At 41.5% G+C, this 26,412-nt stretch overlaps 1 protein-coding gene across 4 annotated transcripts; it reads left to right on the top strand.

Moving 5' to 3' along the window:
- Nucleotides 1-752: 752 nt before the first annotated feature.
- On the top strand, nt 753-24,085 carry lonp2 (lon peptidase 2, peroxisomal). Of its 4 annotated transcripts, none has more exons than XM_028407540.1 (17): nt 753-1,082; nt 2,339-2,474; nt 3,280-3,384; nt 7,902-8,033; nt 8,122-8,244; nt 8,320-8,483; nt 8,632-8,726; nt 10,397-10,515; nt 10,617-10,756; nt 12,512-12,653; nt 12,934-13,084; nt 13,402-13,528; nt 14,755-14,894; nt 21,652-21,737; nt 22,123-22,330; nt 22,407-22,597; nt 22,674-24,084. In XM_028407540.1, exons 1-17 carry the CDS (start codon nt 850-852, stop codon nt 22,902-22,904), a joined length of 2,523 nt encoding a protein of 840 aa, XP_028263341.1. In that variant the 5' UTR covers nt 753-849; the 3' UTR covers nt 22,905-24,084. The 4 variants fall into 4 exon arrangements, with proteins under 4 accessions (XP_028263341.1, XP_028263340.1, XP_028263342.1 ...); XM_028407539.1 differs by having other exon boundaries at nt 21,631-21,737; XM_028407541.1 differs by having other exon boundaries at nt 765-859; nt 21,631-21,737; nt 22,674-24,085.
- The last annotated feature ends 2,327 nt before the right edge of the window (nt 24,086-26,412 follow it).

Here is a 26,412-nt window from a genome sequence, read left to right as displayed (position 1 = left end):
TATCCTTTCTGCCTGATGCTTTGCACACTTTTGCAGACCATATGCTGGTACAGTGCGTCCTAGGTTCCTTCTGATGCATGACAATGCTAAGCCTCATGTGTGTGTCAGCAGTTCCTGCATGATGAAAACATTTATGTTTTGGACTGGCCTGCCCGTTCCCCAGACCTGAATCCAATCGAGCACATCTGGGACATCTCATAATAATGATTTTGATTCACATTGATCAGTTTTCTGATGTCTGTTTCTGATATCTGACTTTTAACTTATATATTTCATTCATTGAGATCTAGGATGTGTAATTTAGTGTTGAGCAGTGAACAATATTGGAAAAACAGGCACAGGAATTCCATATGGATTACAGTGGAAAGGTAGCAAAAAAAAAACTGAACTGGGCATTTGAATACTTGTTTACTTTTCATGATTGTATTTAAACAGATTAACATGCAAAATCTACAAAATACAAATAATTGCATGTTTCCTGATTTATTTGCTATGCAATAATGTATACTTTGTCCCTCTGTGCTTACCGTAGCCAAGCCATAGAAAAACAGGAAGTTGTAAAAGTACAAAAAGTACAAAAGTATTATTTTGGGGACTAAAAATGGTGCCAAAAATAATGCGCAAACAACAACACACGTTTTAATGCAATGCAAATTATATTTGAACAGCTGCTGCCTTTATGTTCTCTAAGAATATGTTGGCGTCAGCCATGGGAAGTTTATTTTGAAAGTACTACCCGGATGTGAATTGTTTACACTTCGCTAGTTTTTTTTGACAGATAAGTACGTTTGTGTTTGCAGGAGTTGTGTGACAAAACATTGAGAGTCTATCGAAGAGAATTTTGGAAAAATGACGTCAGGTGAGGGAATTCAGATACCGAGCCGTCTGCCGTTACTCCTCACCCACGAAGGAGTGCTCCTCCCGGGCTCCACGGTTAGATTTAGCGTGGACTCTCCGCGGAACATGCATTTGGTTAGCCAACGACTGTTGAAGGGGACCTCGCTGAAAAGTACCATTATAGGAGTGATACCCAACACCAGAGATCCAGAGCACGACACCGACGACCTCCCGACATTACACAAGTAACAAACAAACTGTGTAGCTTGGCACTTATAGCATGATCATAGACGTCCAGCAGTGTTTTTGTTTTGGGGTGGTGGGACAGTAGCTAGCAGCAGCATCCCAGAGAATGTAATACTCAGGTGATGTTGCAGAATAGGAAGGGAGATAACATGCTCCTCGTAAACAATTTATATTTTAAGACTTCTCACCAGTTTGTGACATTTTAGGGCGGTTTGCTATAAAATCAAGCATTTTGTCCTCATCTGGAAAGTATGTTTCTGCTAATTTTTACAGTGTGACCAAAAGCACTGCCAGCTGTCCTGTGCGTGCCTATTATAACCATATTTTTGGGTTTGTTCAGATGTTGCAGTGTGACTTGTTCTAGAAGCATCCACAGTTTAGCAGTGGCCCTGCAGTCTAAAACAATCAGACTCTAAGAGGGTTGGACTCCGACCTTTCATCTGCTGCCTGGTTACTAAACCTGTCTCTGTATGGTTTGTTTTTTCAGTTGGCTGGAAAACAAACTGACATCCTGCTATTAAATTCTTTTGTGACAAAGGTGGTCATTTAATGCCTTAATCAGGTTCCACACCACCGATGCCTAAAATATCCAATTAAGAGGAAACATGTGCAAGTTTGGTGTATAATTACCCCTAGGTTGAATCATGGAGGAATATGCTCCATTTTTCTTCACTACGTTGTTTCAGTTCATTCAGGTTTGGGGCATTCATTTATGAACAGACCTCTTAAGGTCCCACCACAGCATTTCATCCATCCATTATCTGAACCCACCATCACACAATGATGTGAGAGACTGATAAAGTCATACAGGAAACTATTACTTTGAGTTATTGCTGCTAAAAGTGGATCTACAAGGGTACTTCGTGTTGAACACATGTTTTTATTGTTTTCAGTTTTACTAAATAAATAATGGCGTGGTGTGTAAAAGTTATATGTTGTTGTTTACCTAGGTTGTATTTGCCTAATGCTAAGACCTACTACAATCAGATGACTTTTATTATGTTGTTTACAAAAAATGAATGAATTAAAAGAGGCGATACTAACTTCTGATCATGTCTGTAGCCCTGGCTAATAACAACTATAGGTAAACTGGTTAATAATTAATATTAGTTGAATAATAATTTTAACTGAGAAGAAGTGTGATGATGAAACATTTGGGAGGAAATCTGTATTGAAGAATTACTGAATTACTTCTGTAGCAGTGAGGCAATGAGATGTCTCTCATACTGTTGTCTCTCACTCTTTGTCTGTCTAGAATCGGCACGGCAGGGATTGCAGTGCAGGTAGTAGGCAGTAACTGGCCTAAGCCTCACTATACCCTTCTCATCACTGGACTCTGCCGCTTAAGTGTGTCCAGTCTGCTGAAGGAGCGACCATTTGTTCTGGCCGAGGTAAAACTTAATCAACCATATTTTGTTCCAGATTAAAGATTAATTCACTAACAAATTAGCAAAGCAGCCTTTGGCTGCACTCAATGCACGTTGGTGCATCTCTGACAATACTGATCATGGTAAGAAATGTGCTGTCTTGCACCTGTGTTTCCCATGAGAGGCTATGTTTTAAACCTTTGACTAACTTTTTTTTTTAATTTAAATTAAGCCCATAAACAAGATGTTTAGTTCTCACAAGAAAACAACAGCATAACAATTTATAGCAACAAGCAATAACAAAGCATGCTGAACACAGCAATGTGTTAAAAATAATGTTTCCTCCTTCCTTATTATGACCACTATGTTGCAAAGGCTGTCAATCTAAAAGTCAAGTGTTAGATTTCCTCACAGCGATATTAATGTTGTACTCGATTAGATGGGAGTCACATATAATAAATGTCAGCAATGAGGGCAAATTTGGAAGTATTAGATTTAAAATGGGTGGGCAACAATATATCTCTCTAGCAACCAGCTAACACCCATTGAATGTAAACAATCAAGCAGTGGTTAATGGTCATGCATAATCATTCACACATTTAGTCATAGGTGCTATTAGACACATATTGCACCTCACTGCTCTGTGTGGAAGGCACAAAGGTGGGGACCTAACTGACTTCGATGTGACCTTGCAGTAAAGTGGTCTATAGCTTGTACATGGCAGTTAATGTGTTTTTGATCAATAACTGTAGTTATAACGTGAATACATATTATACTTTGCATACTTGTTTGCCCACCACTTCATTTAAATTTACATCATACATTTCAGGTGAAGCAGTTGGATAAACTGGAGCAGTACACGACCCCAGCAACAAAAGGTGTCACAGCAGAAGATGGAGAGCTGTCACAGAAGTTCTACCAGGCTGCTGTACAGGTGTGTGTGTGTGTGTGTGTGTGTGTGGGAACTTTACTAAAAAAGTCTATGGAATGTATTTTGAAATATCTGTTGAAGTTAACAGGATTATGCTTAGTAAAAGGAGGAGACTAAAACAGTTCTTAATTTACAGAGTGTAGTGTTTTATTGACTTTCCACCATTTCACAGTGAGTAGGGGAACATCATTCAAAATGGGTAATGAAAGACAGCATTTATCATAAAACAATAACAATTCTATGTAAATTCAGTAAAATTATTCATAATTTCATAGAAAAGTAAGTTTTGAGAATAAAAAGAAAAATTATGTAGAAATATAACAATGGCTGGCAAACAGTTATGTGCTACTAAAAGGATTTCTGTGACTGATTTACTTTTGAGCCACTCTCCTTTAGATCATTACAAGTTGTGGGACATTTCTTCCTCTCAGATTATCAGTACCGGTGGCCTTGGGATTTCTGTGCTGCAACATGCTCTCACAAGCTTATTGTTACTAAGCAAAAGTTCTTTTCATAATATGCTGTTGCCTCTGTGTGCCTCTTTAACCTTAAACAGCCAAACTGCTGAGTTTTAATGACACTCTCTAAAATACCCTGCCCACAATGTCTCTTTCATTACCTCTGACATTGACATTTGTGATGAGGTCTCATTTGCAGTTTCTTCAACCCTGACTTCCACATTTCCTCTTCACTGTCATTGCCCAAATGACTATTTGAAAGAAATAAGAGTTTGAAGTGCGTTCAAATGGTAGCCATCACCGGCTTTATAGATTTTAATTTCTTTTATGTCCAGTCTGTGATTGAGAAGATTTCATGTCATCATCCAGCAGCAGGGACATGAATACAGAAAGTGCAGGGACAGAAAGACATATGTATATTTTGTAAACAATGTAACAATGTAAAAGCTACACTTAAAAAATGGCGCACACTAAAAGTTTTTGTAGAGTGTGCCATTTGATTTGAACTTGAGTTTCAATTCACCTTTAGCTTAACAGTGTGGTTCACTGTTAAGAGCTTTGTTTCTTAGAAGCAGGTGTCCCAAGCCTGGTGATATTGAGCAGGTTAACATGGATGGTTAATGACAAGTTTGCATTCTAAAAGGTGGTCAGAGACACAGGGAGTCCTAATACACTGCTCAAACAAAATAAAGGGAACAGTAAAATGCATCCTAGATCTCAATGAATGAAATATTCTAGTTGAAAATCTTCATTCATTACATAGTGGAATACGTTGAGGACAAAATAACATAAAAATGATCAATGTAAATCAAAATCAAAACCCATGGAGGTCTGGATTTTGAACCATACTCAAAATGAAAGTGGAAAATCACATTACAGGCTGATCCAACTTAAGTGGAAATACCTCAAGACAAGTCAATATGAGGCTCAGCAGTGTGTGTGGCCTCCATGTGCCTGTATGACTGCCCTAAAATGCCTAGGCATGCTCCTGATGAGGTGGCGTATGTTGTCCTGAGGGATCTCCTCAAAGACCTGGATTAAAGCATCAATCAACTCCTGGACAGTCTGTGGTGCAATGTGGTGTGGTGGATGGAACGAGACATGATGTCCCAGATGCTCTGGACACTGTGCTGACAGACACAGCAAACCTTCTTGCCACAGCTCACATTGATGTGCCATCCTGAATGAGCTGCACTACCTGAGCAACTTGTGTGGGTTGTAGGCACCGCCTCATGCTACCTCTAGGGGTGAGAGCAGTGACAAAATGCAAAAGTGAGCAAAACATCAGGCAGCAAGGATGCGAGCAGAGAAATGGTCTGTGGTCAGCACCTGCAGAACCTCACCTTTATAGGGGTTGTCTTGATAATTGCCTCTCATTTCCACCTGTTGTCTGTTCCATTTGCACAACAGCAGCTGAAACTGATTCACATTCAGTGTTGCTTCCTAACTGGACAGGCTGATTTCACAGAAGAGTGATTGACTTGGAGTTACATTGTGTTGTTTATGTGTTCCCTTTATTTTTTTGAGCAGTGTATGATATATTGATAGGTGTACATTACTCTCTTACCCGAGGCCCAATTCAGGTGCTACTGGACATGAGCTGATAACCTGGTTATAAGCTGATGCCTTAAATTTTTATCACCTGTACTTTACTACATTCTACATTTCTCTCATTTGATTTGTATTGGCCTTTGTAACTATGCTGCAGATGACTATTAATTTCAGTTTCAAGTGACATAAAACAAAACTTGGCAGCGTCTGGCTTTGTGTTTCACTACCTCAGTATGATGGCATGATAAACAAGTGTGGCTGTAAAAACCTTTTGCAGCAGTACTAATAATGTCCTGTATCTAGGATACTGCGCAGACATGTTGAAGAGGCATTATCTTCAAATAATATACATATACTATACATTTTCCCTTAGTTTTTGTAACCATTTGACCCTTCAGACAGATACACCTAAAGCAATAATTCCTACTTAGAGACCCCCATTAAGCCCAGCCCAGCCCCCTTTCTTTTCTAAGAAGCCTACAAGCTTTGCCATGTCTGTGCTGACATCACCCTATCAAACTGTGTGTACTGTGTGTCTTTGCTGCTGAGAGGCACTCTAGTACTGCCACCCCTATGCTTTACAGCATAGATCATATTGGCCAGTTGAAGAAGCAGTACCAGAATATGAGCCAAATCCTGACCAATGGGGTCTTGTTTTGTCACAAGCTTGCACGATTGCAAGGGGGTTTAAGACACATCAGACAAGGACCAATAAGCATTTGAATAATCAGGGGCTGAAGTGCAGGTCAGCATGCAGCTCTGGAGAGACCTGCAGAGACAGAGAGAGAGCTATGAGGATCAATAGATCATGTTTGTTTCCCCTGACAGTGCAGGCCTATAACAGCATAGCTATGGTAAAAGTTAGGAATTTATCGGCCCTATGCTACCTGTGGCTGTAGCCATGTCAACAAGTGACTGTATCTATACCTAACTTCTCTACATGCTATAGTTTATACTAGTTAGACATCTTGCTAAACAGAAAGGTTTTAAGCCTGGTCTTAAAGGTGGAGGCCTTCCCATTTATGAACTCTGGGAACTAAAAGTAAACCTGCACTCTGAGATCTAGGTGTTTTGTTGGGAATGTATGGTACTAGTAGATCCTTGGCCATCTACTATCCATCTTGAGAACAGAGAACTCGCTCCACGGGTGGTAAGAGTAAAAAAAAAAGTTATTTTCGGCAAGGAGGTACCATACTCCGCGAGACGTGTGTGTGCAGAACTCCTCGTACGGCCCTCCTACGTCACGTCACACACAAAAGGTTGACAATGCAATTGTATTGCAAATTGTGAGCACAGTCGTGGTTACCTGGTCTAACGAGCTGATAATGTTCAGGGAAGAGGGCGCACAGCATGACAATAGATAGAAGATCAGTGTAGTTGACTGTAGCAGACCTCTTGTCTGTGTGAGTTTAATTCTGTGAACATGTGGACTGCAATAATACATCCCGTCTCCCGGTGTTTAATGTGCGCGAGCCACTGTAACGCCGTGATCGATACTGGGATTAGTTTTATCGCCACCTTTTGGACAGACGCTCTCCTCTGTGCGCCGTGTTTCTCCTCCAAGGAGCTGTTTGCCAGCTGCTCATCTAAACTGTCCATCGTCGCTGTGCTTCCTCCTGTGCGTTCTGCACCTGAAGAAGCTCTTGCGCTTCACCACATTACACGCCCACAATAAATTCCGACCAATCACAGCATGGTTGACGCACAGCCTTGAGAGAAAAAGTTCTGCCCGGGCCATGTGTCCGAGACAAGCGGCACAAGGCGCTCAAACTTGAAGCCCATGCGGAAGTGTCAAAACTAGTTCACGCCGCAACAGCTGGGGGCTGGCTCCATAAGCGAGTAATTTCCCATAGACTCCCATGTTAAAATGGCCGACTTCACAGCAGAAACGAACATGTTTACAGCCTGGTACAAAAAAACCACTCTGGTCTCAGATGATAGGTTCTCTTCTAGTGTCAATTGTACGGGGGGGGGGGGGGGATTTTTTTCCAACTCACTCGTTTCAATTTTATTCGGACTTAAAATTACGCCTAATTATGGGCGTTGCCGCTCGAGTGACAGACAGTTGACGTATCACAGTGCGAGTTTCCTGCTTCCACGATCGCCCGCCCCCCTAAACCCCGCTCGTGCTCTCCCTCTTTGTCCATATTTGGAGTTTTGGCGGACGTGACGCTGCCAACATGGCGGCGGTCATCACGTCCCGGAACCTCCCACCGAGCCTCAAAACGGCTCTTCAGAAGCTCTGTCCATAGTTTTTACTGTCAATGGTCCGAGAGCGCGGCACAACGGGCGGTCCGAGAGAGAAAATGACGTCATTTTGTGGGCGTAACGTCTGCAGGGGGAAGGGAGTTCTCTGCTTTCGCGGAGTATGGATCCAGCTTAGGAGCCTTGTAATTAAGGAGATACATTTGTAGGTTTATTCTTGGGGTATGGCGTGAGAATCTGGCTGCCAACCATTCAAAGCTGAATGAATACTTTCACTGTTTATTAAACAGATGTGTGTGTCTGTAGCTTTTAGGTATGTTGGACATGTCTGTTCCAGTGGTGGCCAAGTTCAGGCGCCTGTTGGACAGTCTGCCCAGGGAAACGCTACCTGATGTGGTCGCTTCTATGATCCGCACCTCAAACAAAGAAAAGCTACAGGTAAAGTGACTTTCGGGCCTATGTCAGCCTTACCACATGATTGGTTACCCAAAGAAATGACTGCTATATTGAAACTTTTACTGTGAAGGTCCTGGATGCAGTGACTTTGGAAGAGCGTTTTAAGAAGGCCCTGCCCATGTTGACCAGACAGATAGAGGGACTGAAGCTGCTGCAGAAAACCAGGAAAATGAGTCCTGATAATGAAAAGAGGGTAATGGACATCTGCACTACTTTTTAATTAAACTATCAGAATACATTTATATCTCACACACATCTCTCTGTTTAGGTGTTATCAGTGCGTAAAGGTGGTGTATTCCCAGGCCGACAGTTCAATCTGGAAGAGGAGGATGAAGATGATGATGGAGATTACACTGCAGTCTTGGAGAGGAAGGTCCACGGGGCCAACATGCCTGAAGCTGCACTTCGAGTTTGCTTAAAAGAACTCAAGAGGTGAGACTTTTCCTTGTTTTTCATCTTCTCAGTTGTTTTTAGTTAATTAATCTCACATCCTTTTTAAATTATGCATTGTTACCTATCACAGCCTTTTAAATTGACAGTCAGATTAGTGACACTTTTATTCTTGTTCATGTCTATTCAGACTGAAAAAGATGCCCCAGTCCATGCCTGAGTATGCCCTGACCAGAAACTATTTGGACCTGATGGTGGAGTTGCCATGGAGCAAAAGCACCAAGGGTAGACAAAGCTGCATTTACACAATTTACACATGTAATTCAGCTGAGCCTGCCTCTTGGGGCTTCACTGAGCTTACGTTGTCCATATCTGCAGTAATTTTCCTGCATGTAAACAAAATTCGCTGGAACATTACTAATGGTGTTTGCATATATACTGATACCACAACCTTGAAAAACCTCTCTTCAACAAGTAAGGGTTAATAATTGATCATATTGATGCACTTTAAATAATGCTGAAAACTAAAATATTATTCTCCCCTAAAAGGAATTTATACTTTTCATGTGGCACATGCTGCAGCCACATGGCACATCTCTCAAAGTTAATTTTGAGCAGTTTAAGCTGATGGATCAGATTGGAAAAAAATGTCATTACTAAATATTGGAACCAACAAACTGTGTTTTTTTACACAAGCAAGTCAGGGGGATAATAAGAGATCTGTCTCAGCAGCACACTCTAAAGATGTCCTGTTCTATTTGTAATGCTAAAACTGGCTCTTAAACTAAATTAGGCTGGCTGACTGGCTTTTAAATCACATTTGGAGGTTTACTTTTTTCTAGTGGTCTCATCCCACGGTGAAGTTCCAACCTGGAGAGTATCTTTGGTTGCTACATTACTGAAAAAGCTGCTGTCAGTGAACTCTGGGCCGGAAAAGTTGATATAATTGAACTTGATAACATTGAAACTGATGAATGCACCTTCAACGCTGTCAACAAACACCTGTCGAGGCGGCCTGTGAAAGCACCCTGTGGTGAAAAACTATCACAAGCAGAATTTCTATCCAAAGTATGAAGAATGATTTCAGTTAGTCTCACTGCTTATTCCACCCCATTTTTCGCAGTAAGGGGCAGCTAGAGCACTATGCAGTACCTATGCAACATCAAACAGTACAAAGCCAAGCACCAGCTGCTGAACATATTGCAGCATTAGGAGCCAAACAGACAAATGTGTTCCTTAGGAGACAGAGGAAAGCAGAGCTTTTAAGAGAGTGTATGCTGGAACACATCTCCAAGTGAATGCTGCTTCATGTGTGAAGGTGTAAACTGGAAATAATTGATTGACACATTAGCAAAACAAGTCTCCCTTTGTGAATCAGTCATGTCTATATGTGAGCCCAAACTCAATTTGTCTATCTGTCACTACTATCCACGCAACCCTTGTAACATGTGACTTCATCTCAGTGGAGGGCAGGGTTCAGTCAGCAGCGTGGCCAAAGGGGAATTTGCTAAAGTAAAAAAACCTCAAGCACTTTTTGCATTAAGTGTGGTACGATTGCGCGTCCTTGATCCACACACAGGGCCGGGCGATATTGCCTGAAATCAAAACCGCGATTAATTGACACTTTGTCCTCGATCATCGGTTATTATGCCGGCACCAAAAGCCGTGTGTGTGTTGGGACGCCGCCGTTTCGAACCCGCGACCTGTTGCTCCCGAACCACTGACAATCACCACGCGTTGCATTGCAACGGTTACTGGGCATAAATGCCGGTTTCGATATATTTTCGGTTCATTACCCAGCCCTACACACACTCATTTCATTATTGCTTGTTTGTGTCGTCTGCTTCCTAATTAGGTTTAGCTGCTGCTTCTGAAGCCTCTAAACTTTTACGTTTCTTTTTTTCCAACCATTTATCACTTTGACACTTATCCCACCCAACACAAACATGTTTCAGATTGCCTGGATATCCGAGCTGCTCGTACTTTATTGGACAACGATCACTATGCCATGGACAAGCTGAAGAGACGTGTGCTGGAGTACCTAGCTGTGAGACAGATGAAGACTTCACTCAAGGTGATATTTATATGTCACACTAACAAAAATGTTACATGCTGTATGAAGCAATTTCTTTAGCTTGTCATATATTAATTTGTGAATTTCGTGATTTTTTTTAGGGTCCCATTCTGTGCTTTGTGGGCCCTCCAGGAGTTGGTAAGACCAGTGTAGGACGCTCCATTGCCAGGACTCTGGGCAGGGAGTTTCACCGCATCGCTTTGGGAGGGGTCTGTGACCAGTCTGACATCCGCGGACACCGGTATGCACATAAGAAAGCAGGGTTAGCAGATGTTTTACCACCACTATATATAAACTGCGCTGCAAAGGGGGAGACCACATGAGAATACATGAGGCACACACATGTAAATATACATGTCCTGAAATGTCTCCAAAAATAAGAATGTATGAGGCAATTCATCACAGCGTTTTTCAGCTTGCAGGTGGGTCTTTGTTTTTAAGCATGTAATATTGTATTCTTGTTTCAGGACATGGATAATTGGAAAATTCAATATATCAGTGTGCCACTGCAGTATGAGTTATTGATTGTGAAACCTATATTAGGTTTGTGGATGTGTATTTGACCAGAGTGGAACATGAACTCTCACGAGTCAAGTATTTGAATTGCATTTTGAAAAGCATTATCAATCACACAGGAAAAAAAATCATAGAGCAGCATATTTTGAAGAACAATCTGTTTTCTCTCAGGTTTTTCCTTAACAGACTCCTGTTGAAGAGAAGTAATGAAACCATGTTTTATTCAGTCTGTTTGCACTTCAACAGGTTGGCACAACATGAGCTTAAATCACTTTGAAAGGGCTGACATCCTTCCAGCATGCCTGGATGGTCACCTGCATCTGATTTAAATGACACACACATTAAAAGTGAACGTCAATGTCCTACATTCTGAAAACATTATTCATTTGGCAGTGTTATTTGTTCTTGGACCGTGTAGACGTGCTCTTGTTGGTGGTGTGGATTTTGTTTTTCCTCAGACAAAGATTTGGACTTTTATTTGAGCAATGAAAATGATTATGTCAAAAGTAAATGTACACATTAGCTTTGATCAGGGAGACCCGCAGTGATGTGCTTTCTCATAAAATAGACAAGAGTGCTAAATGTGTGTGAACTGCAGTGTTCCAGGAATGGAAAAGTACTCATTGTTCTTACCATCTGTGAAAATAACCAAGGCATGTACTGACTGATACACGTTTCAGATGGCCTGCTAAATATTGATAACATAACACAGAGGTGAAAACCAAAGTGAAGAGGTGGGTGTGGTTTAAACTGTAGATGTGAGTAGATGTGATCTGTAGGTGAGACACTCGGGTCCATGTAAGGTACAGAAGAGCACACACCACACAGATGCCACTGCTCATATGTTGTGTTTGATTGACAAGTAATGTATTGGATCCTGTGTGTGTGCAAAGAGGTGAGTGAGGGAAAATAATTTATAACAGATTATGGGGAGGATCCTGTTGTTTCAAAGGAAGACTAAACAAAGTTGAGACCCCTTATCACTACCACAGCAAGGCACCAAGAGATTAATGATTAAACGTCTTAAATTTGTCTAGAATACGATTTGTTCAACTTTTCAACATTTGAGGTGCTGAAATTGTGTTTGGACTAGAAATGTCCCTGGTAATTCTTTCAGCTTGTAAAGAGTTGAAGCTTTCTTGCATTAGGTCAGTCTGTTTCAGATAACATCTGTATGTATCTGTATGGTATTTTTGTATGGTATTTTGGCCAATGTTTTTGTTTTGTTGTATTGTTGCGTGGTAAACACAAGTACACATGTCTACAAAAAGTCTGAAACAGCAGGACTGTATAATAATAACATAAAACATGACAAAACTTATTGTAGAAAAGAGTTGATGGGGACTTTGACATGTTTCTTTCTTGTCTCTTATATTTCTTTTGACTTGTCATCTGTAGAATGAAGAACTTTGTGAGCCTTTTGTGAGGAAATTGAGTGGAAACATTTACAGAGTATTTGAAATTTGTGCCATGTCTTCAGGCGTACATATGTAGGAAGCATGCCTGGTCGCATTATCAACGGTTTAAAGGCAGTGGGTGTCAATAATCCTGTCTTCCTCCTGGACGAGGTGGACAAGCTGGGGAAGAGCCTGCAAGGAGACCCTGCTGCTGCACTGCTAGAGGTCAGTCTGTCCTTCACATTACTGCTGGAGTAGAATCAGATGTCTTCACTGATTATTAATTCCTCCAACTCAACCTTTGCGTGTTCTTGCATAACTTGCTGTTTGACTTCTGCTAACATTGCTGGGAAGTATTTGATCTTCTCCCTGAACCATGCTTTACTTCAATTATTTTTGTATGTTTGTGTTTCTCTGTTTATAAACCAATTCGAAGAGCATTCAGGTGAAATGAAAGTTAAATTAATTAAACACACACTGAAACTGTCTCTATATGCACCTTTAGGTCCTGGACCCAGAGCAGAATCACAGCTTCACAGACCATTACCTTAACGTGGCCTTTGACCTCTCCCAAGTGCTCTTTATAGCCACCGCAAACAGCACAGCAACCATTCCCCCAGCCCTGCTGGACAGGATGGAGGTGCTGCAGGTACCAGGTGGGTACCACTCTGATTTGATAGGTCACCTTTAAGATTCCATTTGACTTTTAGTCAAACTTTGTCCTTTTGACTGAATTCATCACAGCCAGGGTGCATTTACTGAAATGACAACTGTGTCTAATCAAAATTGAATAAGCACACACACACCCTAACAGTATCTGCAAAATGGGATGAATAAAGTATTTCTGTTCTATTCTATTCTTATATTTCAGCTCTACATGTGAAATGTCATGACTAGGTGATTTTATTGTGGACTAAAAAAGGTGAAACAGCTGCCTATGTGTTTACCCTTCATTCTGAAACTGTTGTTTGAGGTTACACACAGGAAGAGAAGGTGGAGATAGCTCACCGTCATCTGATCCCAAACCAGCTGGAGCAACACGGGTTAACACCTCAGCAGCTGCATATACCCCAAGATACTACACAGGATATAATCAGCAGGTACACACTCACAAAAATTAACTAAACTTCATCTCAACTCATCTGAAATACTGCACAGGCATTGTTATCTTAAACACTTTTGTTTTGACATTTTGGCAGACATCATATGGGGGAGAGTCATCGACAAAGAAAGAAACACTTTCAGACACTACATCTTTACTAAAAACTGCAGTCTGCATCTTTTTCAGCCTTATTTCTCAGCCTTGCCACATAGTCGTTCAGCACTATTCAGTAGTGTTTGTGTAATTCCCCTCACTGCCAGAAGGGGGGTACTGATGTGTCACACTGAATCTAGATATCAAGGTTGGTTGTTGGATCTCAGATGTCACTTGTTGAGATTTATATCCAGCACGGCTGTGGAAGTTTTTGAGTAAATGATTCATTTGCCATAATAAAAGTATCATTCAGTTTCCTTCGTAACTCCATCGGATGTTTACCACATATACACATTGTGTAGAGACGTTATGTCTAGTGGTCTCTTCTATGAGGATGGTAATGAAATTTGACATATTTTTGTTCAGAACTCAACAACTGCAGCATTGTGTTACTTCAGTGTTTAAGTAAGAAGATTTGATTTTCTGCCTGCTGCTGCAGTCGTCGTTGCTGCTAAGCTCCTGTTTGAATTAATAAAAAGAATGTTATTTATTGAACATTTTATTTATGTAGACAATATGTTCTGCTGAGATGCTGTATGCATCCCTCGCATTAAGGAGAGATCCAGTGTAACATGCAGAGCTAAACCTAATGGCAGCTAACATCTGAGGTTAAATTCCTCAATTAAACTCCTCTGCTCACTGGAATTTGTTTTTGAATGCAGACTATTGCTTGCGAGGCAGGGTGACCTTTAGATTAGACAAAACATCTTCATCCTCAGGCCTAAGGTCAGCCTCTGCCTGACACTGGCTGCTGGAGTCCATCTCATAAATACACACAGTGGGTGTTTTGTCTGTGCTGATGATGCATTTGGTGATATCCAAACAGCAGATTCATCCTGTGGTCATTTCAGAACAGTGTGATTGTAATGGTGGTAATATATTGCACCACAGTTACCAGCCAGTCTAAAGAAAAGTTATGCATTCCTGATTAGCTTATTTACACTCAGCCTGTGTCCTGATCATTTCCTGACAGAGCAGAGGAGGCAGAATGAAACTACCCCTACTAATAGTACCAGTGAAATCTCGTCTCACATCCATGTACTGTTTTTTGTTCTTTTGTTTGGACGGAAGGTACACCCAAGAAGCAGGTGTGCGCTCCCTTGAGAGGAAGATCGGTGCAATCTGCCGAGCTGTGGCTGTGAAGGTTGCCGAAGGTTATATGCCCAAGACCTCTGAGACTTTGAAATCTGAGAACTCTATGCAGCAGGGAGGTGAGATTGAAGCTGCGTGTGTGTTTTCTTTCTGTCTCTCTGTGGGACGGCAGGATCAAGGCAGATTTGATAGCTAAATCTCAACAGACCTGCCCATTCACACATATAAATAGATGCATGCAGACAGGACTTGTCTTTAGACTAAGGATTAGTCAGTTAATGTAGTGATGCATGTCAAATGAGCACGCTAGACTGACCCCTTTAGCTTACCTTGGGATTACATTAAGAGGCAGTGTTTCATTTAAAACACAAACCTACACTGTAGACAAAATGTCGAAGTTTACATGACCAGATTCTCAGATCTAAACACACCACTGTTGTCCAAGCTAGACATAAGACATTCCACAAAATAGCAGTAAAAAGGTTATTCCCTAACCTAAATTTGACGAGTGGAAAAAGTTAATCTGATTACATAATCAGTTCTGTCTCCCAGTAACCTCAGAAATCACAGGAAGGATGTTTATAGGCCTATAATTTGCTACTTCATTTGGGTCACTTGACATTAATGTAGGAACCATTATAGCGGATTTCCAGCCATTAAGAAATACCCACAGTAAATGCTAAATACAACATTTTAAAAAAAAAGGAAAAAGGAAAATTGGTGAGAACTGTGAAAATGTGTGACCTTTGTAAAAACTGTCCAGGTCATGAGCATCCTCAGTGCAGGTAAAACCCCACAGACTGAAAATGCTTTCTCAAAATCAGTGTTTGAAGTTGGAGATATGTCATTTTTATTGAAGAGCTTGAAGTGAGGCATTAGACTTAATTCAATTCAATTCAATTCAGTTTTATTTATATAGCGCATATTACAATCAGACATTGTCTCAAAGCGCTTCACAGGAACCCCCCTAAGAGCACTGTGGCAAGGAAAAACTCCCTTTAAGAGGAAGAAACCTTGAGCAGGACCCGTCAACTTAAGAGGGAACCAGTCCTGCTGCTAGTCAGAGAGGATGAGGGGGAGAGAGAGAGAGAGAGGAGAGAGAGCGAGAGAGGATGAAGGAGAGAGAGGATGAAGGAGAGAGAGAGACAGAGAGGAGCAAACACGATACTGTACAGAGCAAACATGACAGCAAGATGAAACAGTGATTATATTGTAATGGATATCTATATATATTGTCAGTCCATAAGTAGTAATAGTAATTTGGTAGCAAGGATGAGCAGCAGGGGCTAGTGAAGTCGATGAGCACAGGAGAGATCAGGGGCCGGACTGCAGGTCAGCATGCAGGTCTTGAGACCTGCCAAGAGAGAGAGCGAGAGCGAGGCACAGAACTACGAGGAAGACAGTAAACACAGATTATGAGACGATATTACCCAGTATGAGCCAGACTAAGGAGAGTAGAGGAGAGGTCAGAGGGTGAGTTGGAAACTGCTCAGATGATCATGTTTGTGCCCCCCGACAACGTATTGCAAGAGAGACTTCACGGGCCGGACTGCAGGTCAGCATGCAGGTCTTGAGACCAGTGTGAGCCAGACTAAGGAGAGAAAAGGAGAGGTTAGAGGGTGAGAGGGAAGCTGCTCAGAGGATCATGTTTGTGCCCCCCGACAACGTAGGCCTAGAGCAGCATAGCTGTGCTACACACTAGGTCTAAGGCTAACTGTACGCCTTACTAAACAGAAAAGTTTTAAGTCTAGTCTTAAAGGTGGAGGCAGTGTCTGCCTCTCAGACCCAGATTGGTAACTGGTTCCATAATAGTGGTGCCTGATAGCTGAAAGCTCATCCTCCCATTCTACTTCTATGAATCCTAGGAACTACTAGTAAACCTGCACTCAGAGATCTGAGTGTCCTATTAGGAACATATGGTACAATCAGGTCCTGCAGATACAATGGAGCAAGTCCATGAAGAGCCTTGTAGGTTAGAAGAAGGATCTTGAAGTGTATTCTTGAGTCCACTGGGAGCCAGTGAAGAGACGCTAGGACAGGAGAGATATGATCCCTTTGGCTGCTTCCTGTCAGAACTCTAGCTGCTGCGTTCTGGATCAGCTGCAGACTGTAATTCCTTTAAGCTCTTGAATTAAAGTTGGAGACAAATTGATTAGTTCCTATGAAAATGTTATATTTTTTTAATATTGCTGAGTAAGTGTTGTTCAATTGAGCAAAAAAACATTTCTACTATAGTATTTCCATTGAGAAAGCCATAATTACTTTCAATTACTTATTTGCGAAGAGTAAGAATATCCTGAAAGAAAACCTAAAGTAGTCACAGTAAAACCCTTCCCTGACAGAATGTGAAAAATATTTTTTTTTAAAAAAAGACATTTTAACAGGGGCCTAATCATTTTGACTCCAACAGTATTAGTTGTATGACTTTGTTATGACCCTGCTCGCTAAGAGGAAGGGAAGTAACATAATACTCCTCAACTGTATCCATGGTAATGCCACCAAGCTCATTGAGGTGGTTCTCTCTAGTTTGCAATCAGAATGAAACAAATCGTGTTACTTTCTGTCCTTGTCAGACAGATGACTTCCCTTATATGGCATAACAACAGACATGTCAACATCACCTAATGACAGAATATCTCAGTGTTAGTCAAACAGTGTAAACGCACAACTGTCAGCCCCAGAAGAGCTCTTAAGTAAAACCAGCTGTGTGTGTGTGTAAGTGAGAGAGTGACAGCTGTTTGGAACAAAGTCACTTAGAGAGGAGGTCAGAGGACAGTGTTCAGTTTCAGCTGAATAGTTAAATAAGTGTTGCCTTATAATGTCACATTACGATGTTTGACACTCAGCCACTTTATACAGACTTATTATTGGTGTAATAATAGTGGAGTGATCTAATTCAAAGACAGTATTTCATGCCTGCTGCTGGGTGACTGTTACTATATCTATGTAAGTAGAGCTTAATGCATTTCAGTAGCTGCATAATGAGCTGGATAATGTGCAGCCAGCTGGTCTACATTAGAAAAGAAACCCGGCCAAGTCTGCATGCTGCTGTCGAGCAGCTCCATGTGCACACTTCCTGCTCGTTTGTACATCACATTCCTTCTAGTCTTCATGCTTCACTTACTAAAATATCTTACTGAAATATTTTTGTAGACAACAGACTGACACCACTATAGCTTAATTTCCTTAGAGTGGCCCAATGAAAGAGCAGGACACACATAGTGTCTGATAAACGGGATGCTCTGTGTTGCCAGGTACCAACACAGAGGGCTTTCTGCATTCACAAATGTGTGTATGCACATGATGTGTGTTCTTGTGCATGTATATTGCATTTTCTTTCTTTAATTTTTCTATGTTTGATGTTCTTGATGTCTGGTGCACCTCTGCATGTTTGAGTTCAGAGCTGATTGTCCAGGTGCAGCTGTTGTCATAATAGTCCAATTATCCTCTGGGCATCCTAGGGCCCAAACGTGTACATTTTGCTTTTTTTTTGTCTTTTGGTTCTCAATATATCCATCAGTTAAAAAGCTAAATGTAACAAACTTGGCCAGGAATATTTTTTTTATGATTATTTACAAAAATCAATTGTCCCCACTTGACTCCCATTATATCACCAAATCTTTGATATACTCTAATCCTGACATATTATTATGCTTTCCCCATGTATCCCTTATAGTTTTCCTTTAAAAGTTTCCTTAAAAAAAAACAAAAACAACACATTTTAGGTGTCAAGACCCCTTTAAGCACAGCTCCCTCACATAGTTTTTATAAAGATCTGTTCGATTACCTTGCAAAATGCAAGGAAATAAAATAACTGAACTTCATAAAAATGTGTTGATGAAGATTCTCAGTCATCCAGGTCATCATACGTAGAGAAGATTGAAGCAAGGCATCTGGACTTGTAGAGTTTTCTAGAAGACGTTTCGCTGCTCATCCAAGCAGCTTCATCAGTTCTAACTGTTTGGTGGGAAACATGGTTTATATGTGGTTACAGACCTATGTGGGTGGGTCTGGGTAAAACTTAAAAACAATAGCACTAAATGTTTCCATACTTACCTGTGATGTTCTGGCTGACTGGGCCAGGTGTGTCTAACGACTGGCTAACGACTATGAAACTGCCGGAGGTGGACTGATTGACAGCCCTTTGTTCTTACTGTGAGTATGTGCAAACTTCCTGGGAATGGCTGGAATCACTGCATTGTATGTGGTAGAAAGATGATGTCTGAGGCCACCACCTCTGTTAAGGGAAGGTTTTTCCAGCTTAACATAGATGGCTTCCTTGACTCCTCTTTCATACCACCTTTCCTCCCTGTCTAAAATGTGAACATTGTTGTCCTCAAAGGAGTGTCCTTTGTCCTTGAGGTGGAGGTGAACAGCTGAGTCTTGTCCTGAGGAGGTGGCTCTCCTGTGCTGAGCCATTCTTCTGTGGAGTGGTTGTTTAGTTTCTCCAATGTACAGATCAGAGCATTCCTCACTGCACTGGACTGCATATATCACATTGCTGTGTTTCTCCCTGGGAATCTTATCCTTCGGGTGAACCAGTCTCTGTCTCAGTGTTGTCATAGGTTTGAAATGGACCGGGATGTCATGGTTGTTGAAGATCCTGCGGAGTTTCTCTGATACTCCTGACACATATGGAATGGAGATGTTCTTTCTCCGCCTGGTGTTGTCCTTCTTCTTGTTGTTGGGGGGTCTTGTTTTTGTGGCTTTAACAATGTTCACATTTTAGACAGGGAGGAAAGGTGGCATGAAAGAGGAGTCAAGGAAGCCATCTATGTTAAGCTGGAAAAACCTTCCCTTAACAGAGGTGGTGGCCTCAGACATCATCTTTCTACCACATACAATGCAGTGATTCCATCCATTCCCAGGAAGTTTGCACATACTCACAGTAAGAACAAAGGGCTGTCAACCAGTCCCCCTCCGGTAGTTTCATAGTCGTTAGCCAGTCGTTAGACTCACCTGGCCCAGTCAGCCAGAACATCACAGGTAAGTATGGAAACATTTAGTGCTATTGTTTTTAAGTTTTTTTAAGTTTTACCCAGACCCACCCACATAGGTCTGTAACCACATATAAACCATGTTTCCCCACCAAACAGTTAGAACTGATGAAGCTGCTTGGATGAGCAGCGAAACGTCTTCTAGAAAACTCTACAAGTCCAGACGCCTTGCTTCAATCTTCTCTTCATAAAAATGGTTTTGGTGTGTTCAGCTTGATATAAAAGAGAGAATAGAGAATCATACCGTGCATGTGAGTGTGTGTGTTAAATCAAAGTCTAAAAGCTCAAGCAAGTGGTGTTAGTGTTGTTGAGAATATATTGTGTGTGTGTGTGTGAAAATTCAAATGATCAAAAGTTAGATCAGACAGAGCGACCGTTCTCCTATTGGATGTGTGCACCAATATATGTAGGTGCATCTTTGAAGTCGGGGAGAACATTGTACAGTTTTATCTGGATTCATGTCACCACAAGCGACCATGAAGAGGAGATTACATTTTGAAGAGGCACTTGCTGCCATTTTGAAGTCCCCCAAGGCCACTGATGAAAACACATCACCCTCTGACAGCCAGAATGTGTCCGCATAGGAATTTTGTCCAGAGGAGGACCTTGGCAGCACCACTGGGGAGGAAGAGGGAGAAGAAGAGCAAGAGGAGGAAGATGAAGAAGAACAAGAGGAGGAAATGGATGACAGCAACTGGAGATTTCACTGGAGTGACAATGGTGTAGATTTGCTTTTGACATTGGTGGGGGCCTAAGATTCCAACGGAATTTAACCCTTCCTGCATCCATTGAGAATCCGTTATTGTTTAGGAGGTGATCAAATTATTGGTGGGGACATGCCCCCTCTGTCCATGCTACTACACCCTTGCAAAGTGATGCTCCCACTAATGAACAGGTGTTTATTTGTCCCTACTCCAATCCTCTCCCCAGGGCCCACACATTTTGCTCTGAGGTCAGGAGGATCAACAGCCTCTCGAGCATCTTTAACCTTTTTTCTTTTTTCTTGAGGACATTCATTGACACTTTGTGCTTCCAGTGTGGAGCTACTGTGCCAAATGCGGGGCCCATGTCTGCAAAATGCATCATAATGCACCACCGTGCTGCCGCAGAGGACTGCAAGAGGACAGCAAGAAGGTTCCTGGTTCCATTCTGACTGGGGTGGCGATTCTGTGTGGAATTTGCATGTTCTCCCTGTGCCTGCGTGGGTTCTCTCCGGGTACTCAGGCTTCCTCCACATTCTAGGCTCCAGAACCCCCCCCCCCCCCCCCCCCCCAAAAAAAAAATCATCCATTTTATGACATAATAGAATAAATATATAAAAAACTTTGTATCTATGGTTAGGTCTGACAATGCATGCAATGAAAAAAATTCTTTTATATATGGAATTGTTATAGCACTTTTAAGAGAGGTACACGTTTGGGCCCTAGGAGTACGAGTGTGAGTTTTTTGAATAATTTCTTATTACTGCAATAATAATAATGCATCAAAATCAATTTTGTTATCAATTATTGACCACGGAGATTAATTACAATCAAGGCTGTAAATTCCTCATATCAAGTGACCCACTTGGCACCTCAGCTTTAAAAATCTTGCATATTTTCTGTTTATGAATTTTATGTTTTTTATGACAGAAATAGCACAAAAACATAAAAAATATAGAAAATTGTATATCTATGGTTAGGTCTGACATTGCTGAAAAGAAATTTTAAAAAAATGTAAAAAAAAAATATATATATATATATATATGACATTGTTATAGCACTTTTAGGAGAGGTACACATTTGGGCCCTAGGAGTACGAACATAGCCAAAATCGAAGGGTGCCCTGAGGGTTAATCCATCATCATCAACATCAACAGATGCTGCATGTGTTTTTCCAGACAAGGCAGCACCACCAGAGATGCCTATAGTCATCGACCACATAGCCCTGAAAGACATCCTGGGACCTCCTCTGTTTGAAATGGAGGTAAGAATCAGACTGAGAAACACTGTTCTTTAAAAGTGCCTCTCTTCATGTGCGGTGAATAAGCAGTGGTAAAACTGACTCCCACCCCACAGAAATCGGGTGACCCACAGCATTCCTGAAAAAATTGTCATCTTCTTTTATACAGCTTCACAACAGCTGCTGTTCATAAAGTGAAAATACGCCATCATGTAAAAAATGATTTGTTTTCTTCTTATATCACAATTTCTCCATCACTCTCCCCTTAGTTCTCCTTCACCACTCGTACACTCTCGCTTTCATCTGTCTAGGCAGGACCTTGTTTTTCCACAGGCACTGCTGAACTTGTAATGATTACGAAATCCTCCTCAAAGACTCTCTGACAGATGTTGTCTGTACACGCTGAAAGGTCTCTGAGCACCTCACCCTGCCCGGTGTGGCTGTGGGCCTGGCCTGGACTCCGCTCGGTGGGGAGATCATGTTTGTGGAGGCCAGTCGGATGGAGGGAGAAGGTCAGCTAACACTGACGGGTCAGCTGGGTGACGTCATGAAAGAATCTGCTCATTTGGCCATCAGCTGGCTCAGAGCCAACGCTAAAACCTACCAGCTGACCAACAGTGAGTTCACACACTCAGATGAATGTACAACACTGTGCACTGAGACAATCATACAAACATTTGTGTGTTTGAGCAGCTGTGGGTGCTCCAGATCCTTTAGAAGGGACAGACATACACCTCCACTTCCCTGCTGGAGCTGTCACCAAGGATGGCCCCTCTGCTGGTGTTACCATAGTTACCTGCCTAGCATCACTGTTTAGTGGCCGATTGGTCAGGTCGGACGTTGCTATGACAGGAGAGATCACGTTAAGAGGCCTGGTGCTACCGGTGAGTAAATCCCATTCAACAAACATAAGTGTACACGCACACAGTTGAAGCCAACTGGTCGGTCTGTTCCCCTCAGGTGGGCGGGATCAAGGACAAGGCCCTGGCCGCTCACAGGGCTGGAGTGAAGCGAGTGATCCTTCCAAAACGCAATGAGAAGGACCTGGAGGAGCTTCCAGCCAACGTCCGAGCCGACCTTGACTTTGTCACAGCCACGAACCTGGACGAGGTGCTGAACGCCTCCTTCGATGGAGGCTTTCCAGCGACGACCAACACATGCTCACACACTCAGCTCACAAGCAAACTATGACACTCTCATGAAAGCACATACATCAAGAAGTCAATCCTAACACAATTTGTCATCTTAGTGAGTTGTTCTTAAAGAGTGTAGGCAGTAGTATATGGCATATACGCTGTATTACTCACAAGTTATTGATCTTTACCGCAGTTTTAACGTGTTAATGGTTTCTCAAAATAATTTTCATATTGAAAAGATAATTGGAGGTTAACACTGCTATGATTCGGATATGAAGCCTTGAGGATGGGTTGTGTATATGATTATATAAGCTGTGTTGATGAAATGTCAGAATGTTTTTACTAATTTTTGCAACTTTTCAGATGATTTTGGAGATTTATAATCTATGCACATTTTATGAAGGTTAACATATAGTTTGTCTCTAGCTAATGTCTCAGCTGGCTAAAGTGCTAAGATTTAAAGGTAGGGTAGGAGATTTTGAAAACTCAGTGAGAGTCAGCCAGATTTTGAAAGTAAACACACGCCCCTTTCTCTCGGAGCTCACCCCGAAGCCACGCCTCCCAACCAGTCTGTGATGGACATCATGCACGTACCTCTCTGGTGCGCGCAGAGCAGGAAGAAAGTGACAGCCAGCCAATACTCCAGGCAGGTGCAGGTAGGATTGGCTGATGTTTTTAGCATTTTATAGCTTCCACAGATATTCTTTGTTTTAAAGCAAAACTGCCGAACTAATTGGTTGCTATCAGATTGTAAAGAGAAGTTACACTAATTCAACAAAAAGTGCATCAGAATGAAATCTCCTACCCTACCTTTAATATAGTTGTATTAGTTGTTGTAGTTGTATGAAAAGCAAAGAGATCAATTGTATCAACATCTGCATGTTGTGTACAACTGAAAAGCAGAAAAAAAAATGGATTTTCAACTTTGTCACAGATGTCTTTTCTTTTCTCTCTCCTGTGAAATAATGTGAATCACCACAGACATGAAAAGATGAATGGAACCAATTTCAAAGACTATAAATGATAAGTGATATAGCCGCAGGGCGACAGTGATTACAGGTTTTTACCTTTGGGTGGGGAAAGTTTAGCCCACAGAACAAGTGCAGGCAGGTGAATAAAGACTGTTTATGTTCCTCAGTGCAGCAACTTATAGAAACTACAAGGTGGGCTGCTGTGAAAGCCTAGTACATGTGTGGGTACTTTTTATGTTAATTTCCCCATTGATCAACTTGTCTCTGGAAACAGGATATGTACCACAGGCTGTTAAAACTGCTGTGATCATTCCGATACTTAAAAAACCTTCACTGGACCCGGACGTCCTAGGAAACTACAGACCGATCTCCAACCTCACCTTTATCTCCAAACTACTCGAAAGAGCTGTTGTAAGTCAGCTAAACGACCACCTGCGTAGGAACAGTCTGCTCGATGCTTTCCAGTCTGGATTCAGAGCCCATCACAGCACAGGAACAGCACTGCTCAAAGTCACTAATGACCTCCTCATGGCATCGGACCGTGGACTCGTCTCTGTACTCGTTCTACTGGATCTCAGTGCTTCTTCTAACCTACAAGGCTCTTCATGGACTTGCTCCATTGTATCTGCAGGACCTGATTGTACCATATGTTCCTAATAGGACACTCGGATCTCTGAGTGCAGGTTTACTAGTAGTTCCTAGGATTCATAGAAGTAGAATGGGAGGACGAGCTTTCAGCTATCAGGCACCGCTATTATGGAACCAGTTACCAATCTGGGTCTGAGAGGCAGACACTGCCTCCACCTTTAAGACTAGACTTAAAACTTTTCTGTTTAGTAAGGCGTACAGTTAGCCTTAGACCTAGTGTGTAGCACAGCTATGCTGCTCTAGGCCTACGTTGTCGGGGGGCACAAACATGACCCATTGAGCAGTTTCCCCCTCACCCTCTGACCTCTCCTCTACTCTCCTTAGTCTGGATCATACTGGTAATATCGTCTCATAATCTGTGTTTACTGTCTTCCTTGTAGTTCTGTGCCTCGCTCTCGCTCTTTCTCTTTGCAGGTCTCAAGACCTGCATGCTGACCTGCAGTCCGGCCCCTGATCTCTCCTGTGCTCATCGACTTTACTAGCCCCTGCTGCTCATCTTTGCTATCAAATTACTATTACTACTTATGGACTGATGATATATATAGATATCTATTACAATATAATCACTGTTTCATCTTGCTGTCATGTTTGCTCTGTACTGTATCATGTTTGTATCATGTTTGCTCCTCTCTCTCTCTCTCTCTCTCTCTCTCTCTCTCTCTCTCCTTCATCCTCTCTCTCTCTCTCCTTCATCCTCTCTCTCTCTCTCTCTCTCTCTCTCCTTCATCCTCTCTCTCTCTCTCTCTCTCTCCTTCATCCTCTCTCTCTCTCTCTCTCTCTCTCTCCCTCTCTCTGTCTCTCTCTCCCTCATCCTCTCTGACTAGCAGCAGGACTGGTTCCCCCTTAAGTTGACGGGTCCTGCTCAAGGTTTCTTCCTCTTAAAGGGAGTTTTTCCTTGCCACAGTGCTCTTAGGGGGGTTCCTGTGAAGCGCTTTGAGACAATTTCTGATTGTAATATGCGCTATATAAATAAAACTGAATTGAATTGAATTGTGGGACTGATAAAGGTATTCTTAATCCTAATCAAACACACAAATAAATATTCATTATTCGCCTAAAAAAATAAAACGCAATTTTCATTTTGTTACATTTTCATATCAGAACTTCACTGGAAATTCTTATGTTTCTTGGTTGCTACAGTAACACGGTGATGGATTAAAGTGCACTCACTGGTACATAACAAAATTGCTGACAGCATAATTTTTCAAAACGTGAGCAAAGACACATTCCTGTTTCTGCTCATGAAGAACAAATATATGAATTAAACTGCACACTGTGGTGTTTACTTCAGAGTGTATGATGACTGAACATCAGCATATGAAATATAAATAGGGTTTACATAGGCCCACCATTAAACATTTGAATAAATGCAATAATGAGGTCCATTTCTGTGTGTTCATCCTACTACGCACTTTGAATAAGTTTCTGGGACCCTCTTTAGTCACACTTTAATCACCAAATACAACAAAACAGAAAGTCAAGTGAACCCTTAGTGATTTCATTCAACAGCAAACAGCAAATGCTGCTAAATATGTGTTTTGTCAAAAAGAGGAGGGTAATTATTCATATCTGTTTTTGAATACATCAGTGGTGCAACATAAATACTGCCTGCACATAGCACTGTGTTATTAATTCATCTTATGTAATTGACGCATCTCTTCTGCCAAAAGGCGATAATTATACACAGTAATCATAGGTTAATTTTCCCTGAAAATTATGCTGAAATGTTAATATTTCACACAATTTTTAAGAATCTCCTTTAATCTCTTAAAATAATAATCATATCAATATAATATTTGATTTCACATCAAATTCATAAATAATGGACCCTCAACTCTACAAAAGATTTATTTTCCAATATTCATATCATCATATTATTATATGTTAATATACACTTGTTTAAATACATTTTTCTGAGATTAAATCATAATTTTATATTCATTA

This window comes from Parambassis ranga, chromosome 6, assembly GCF_900634625.1.
Source record: "Parambassis ranga chromosome 6, fParRan2.1, whole genome shotgun sequence".
NCBI lineage: Eukaryota > Metazoa > Chordata > Actinopteri > Ambassidae > Parambassis > Parambassis ranga.
The sequence above is the reverse complement of the archived record's forward strand: the minus strand, read 5'-3'. Positions and strand labels throughout refer to the sequence as shown.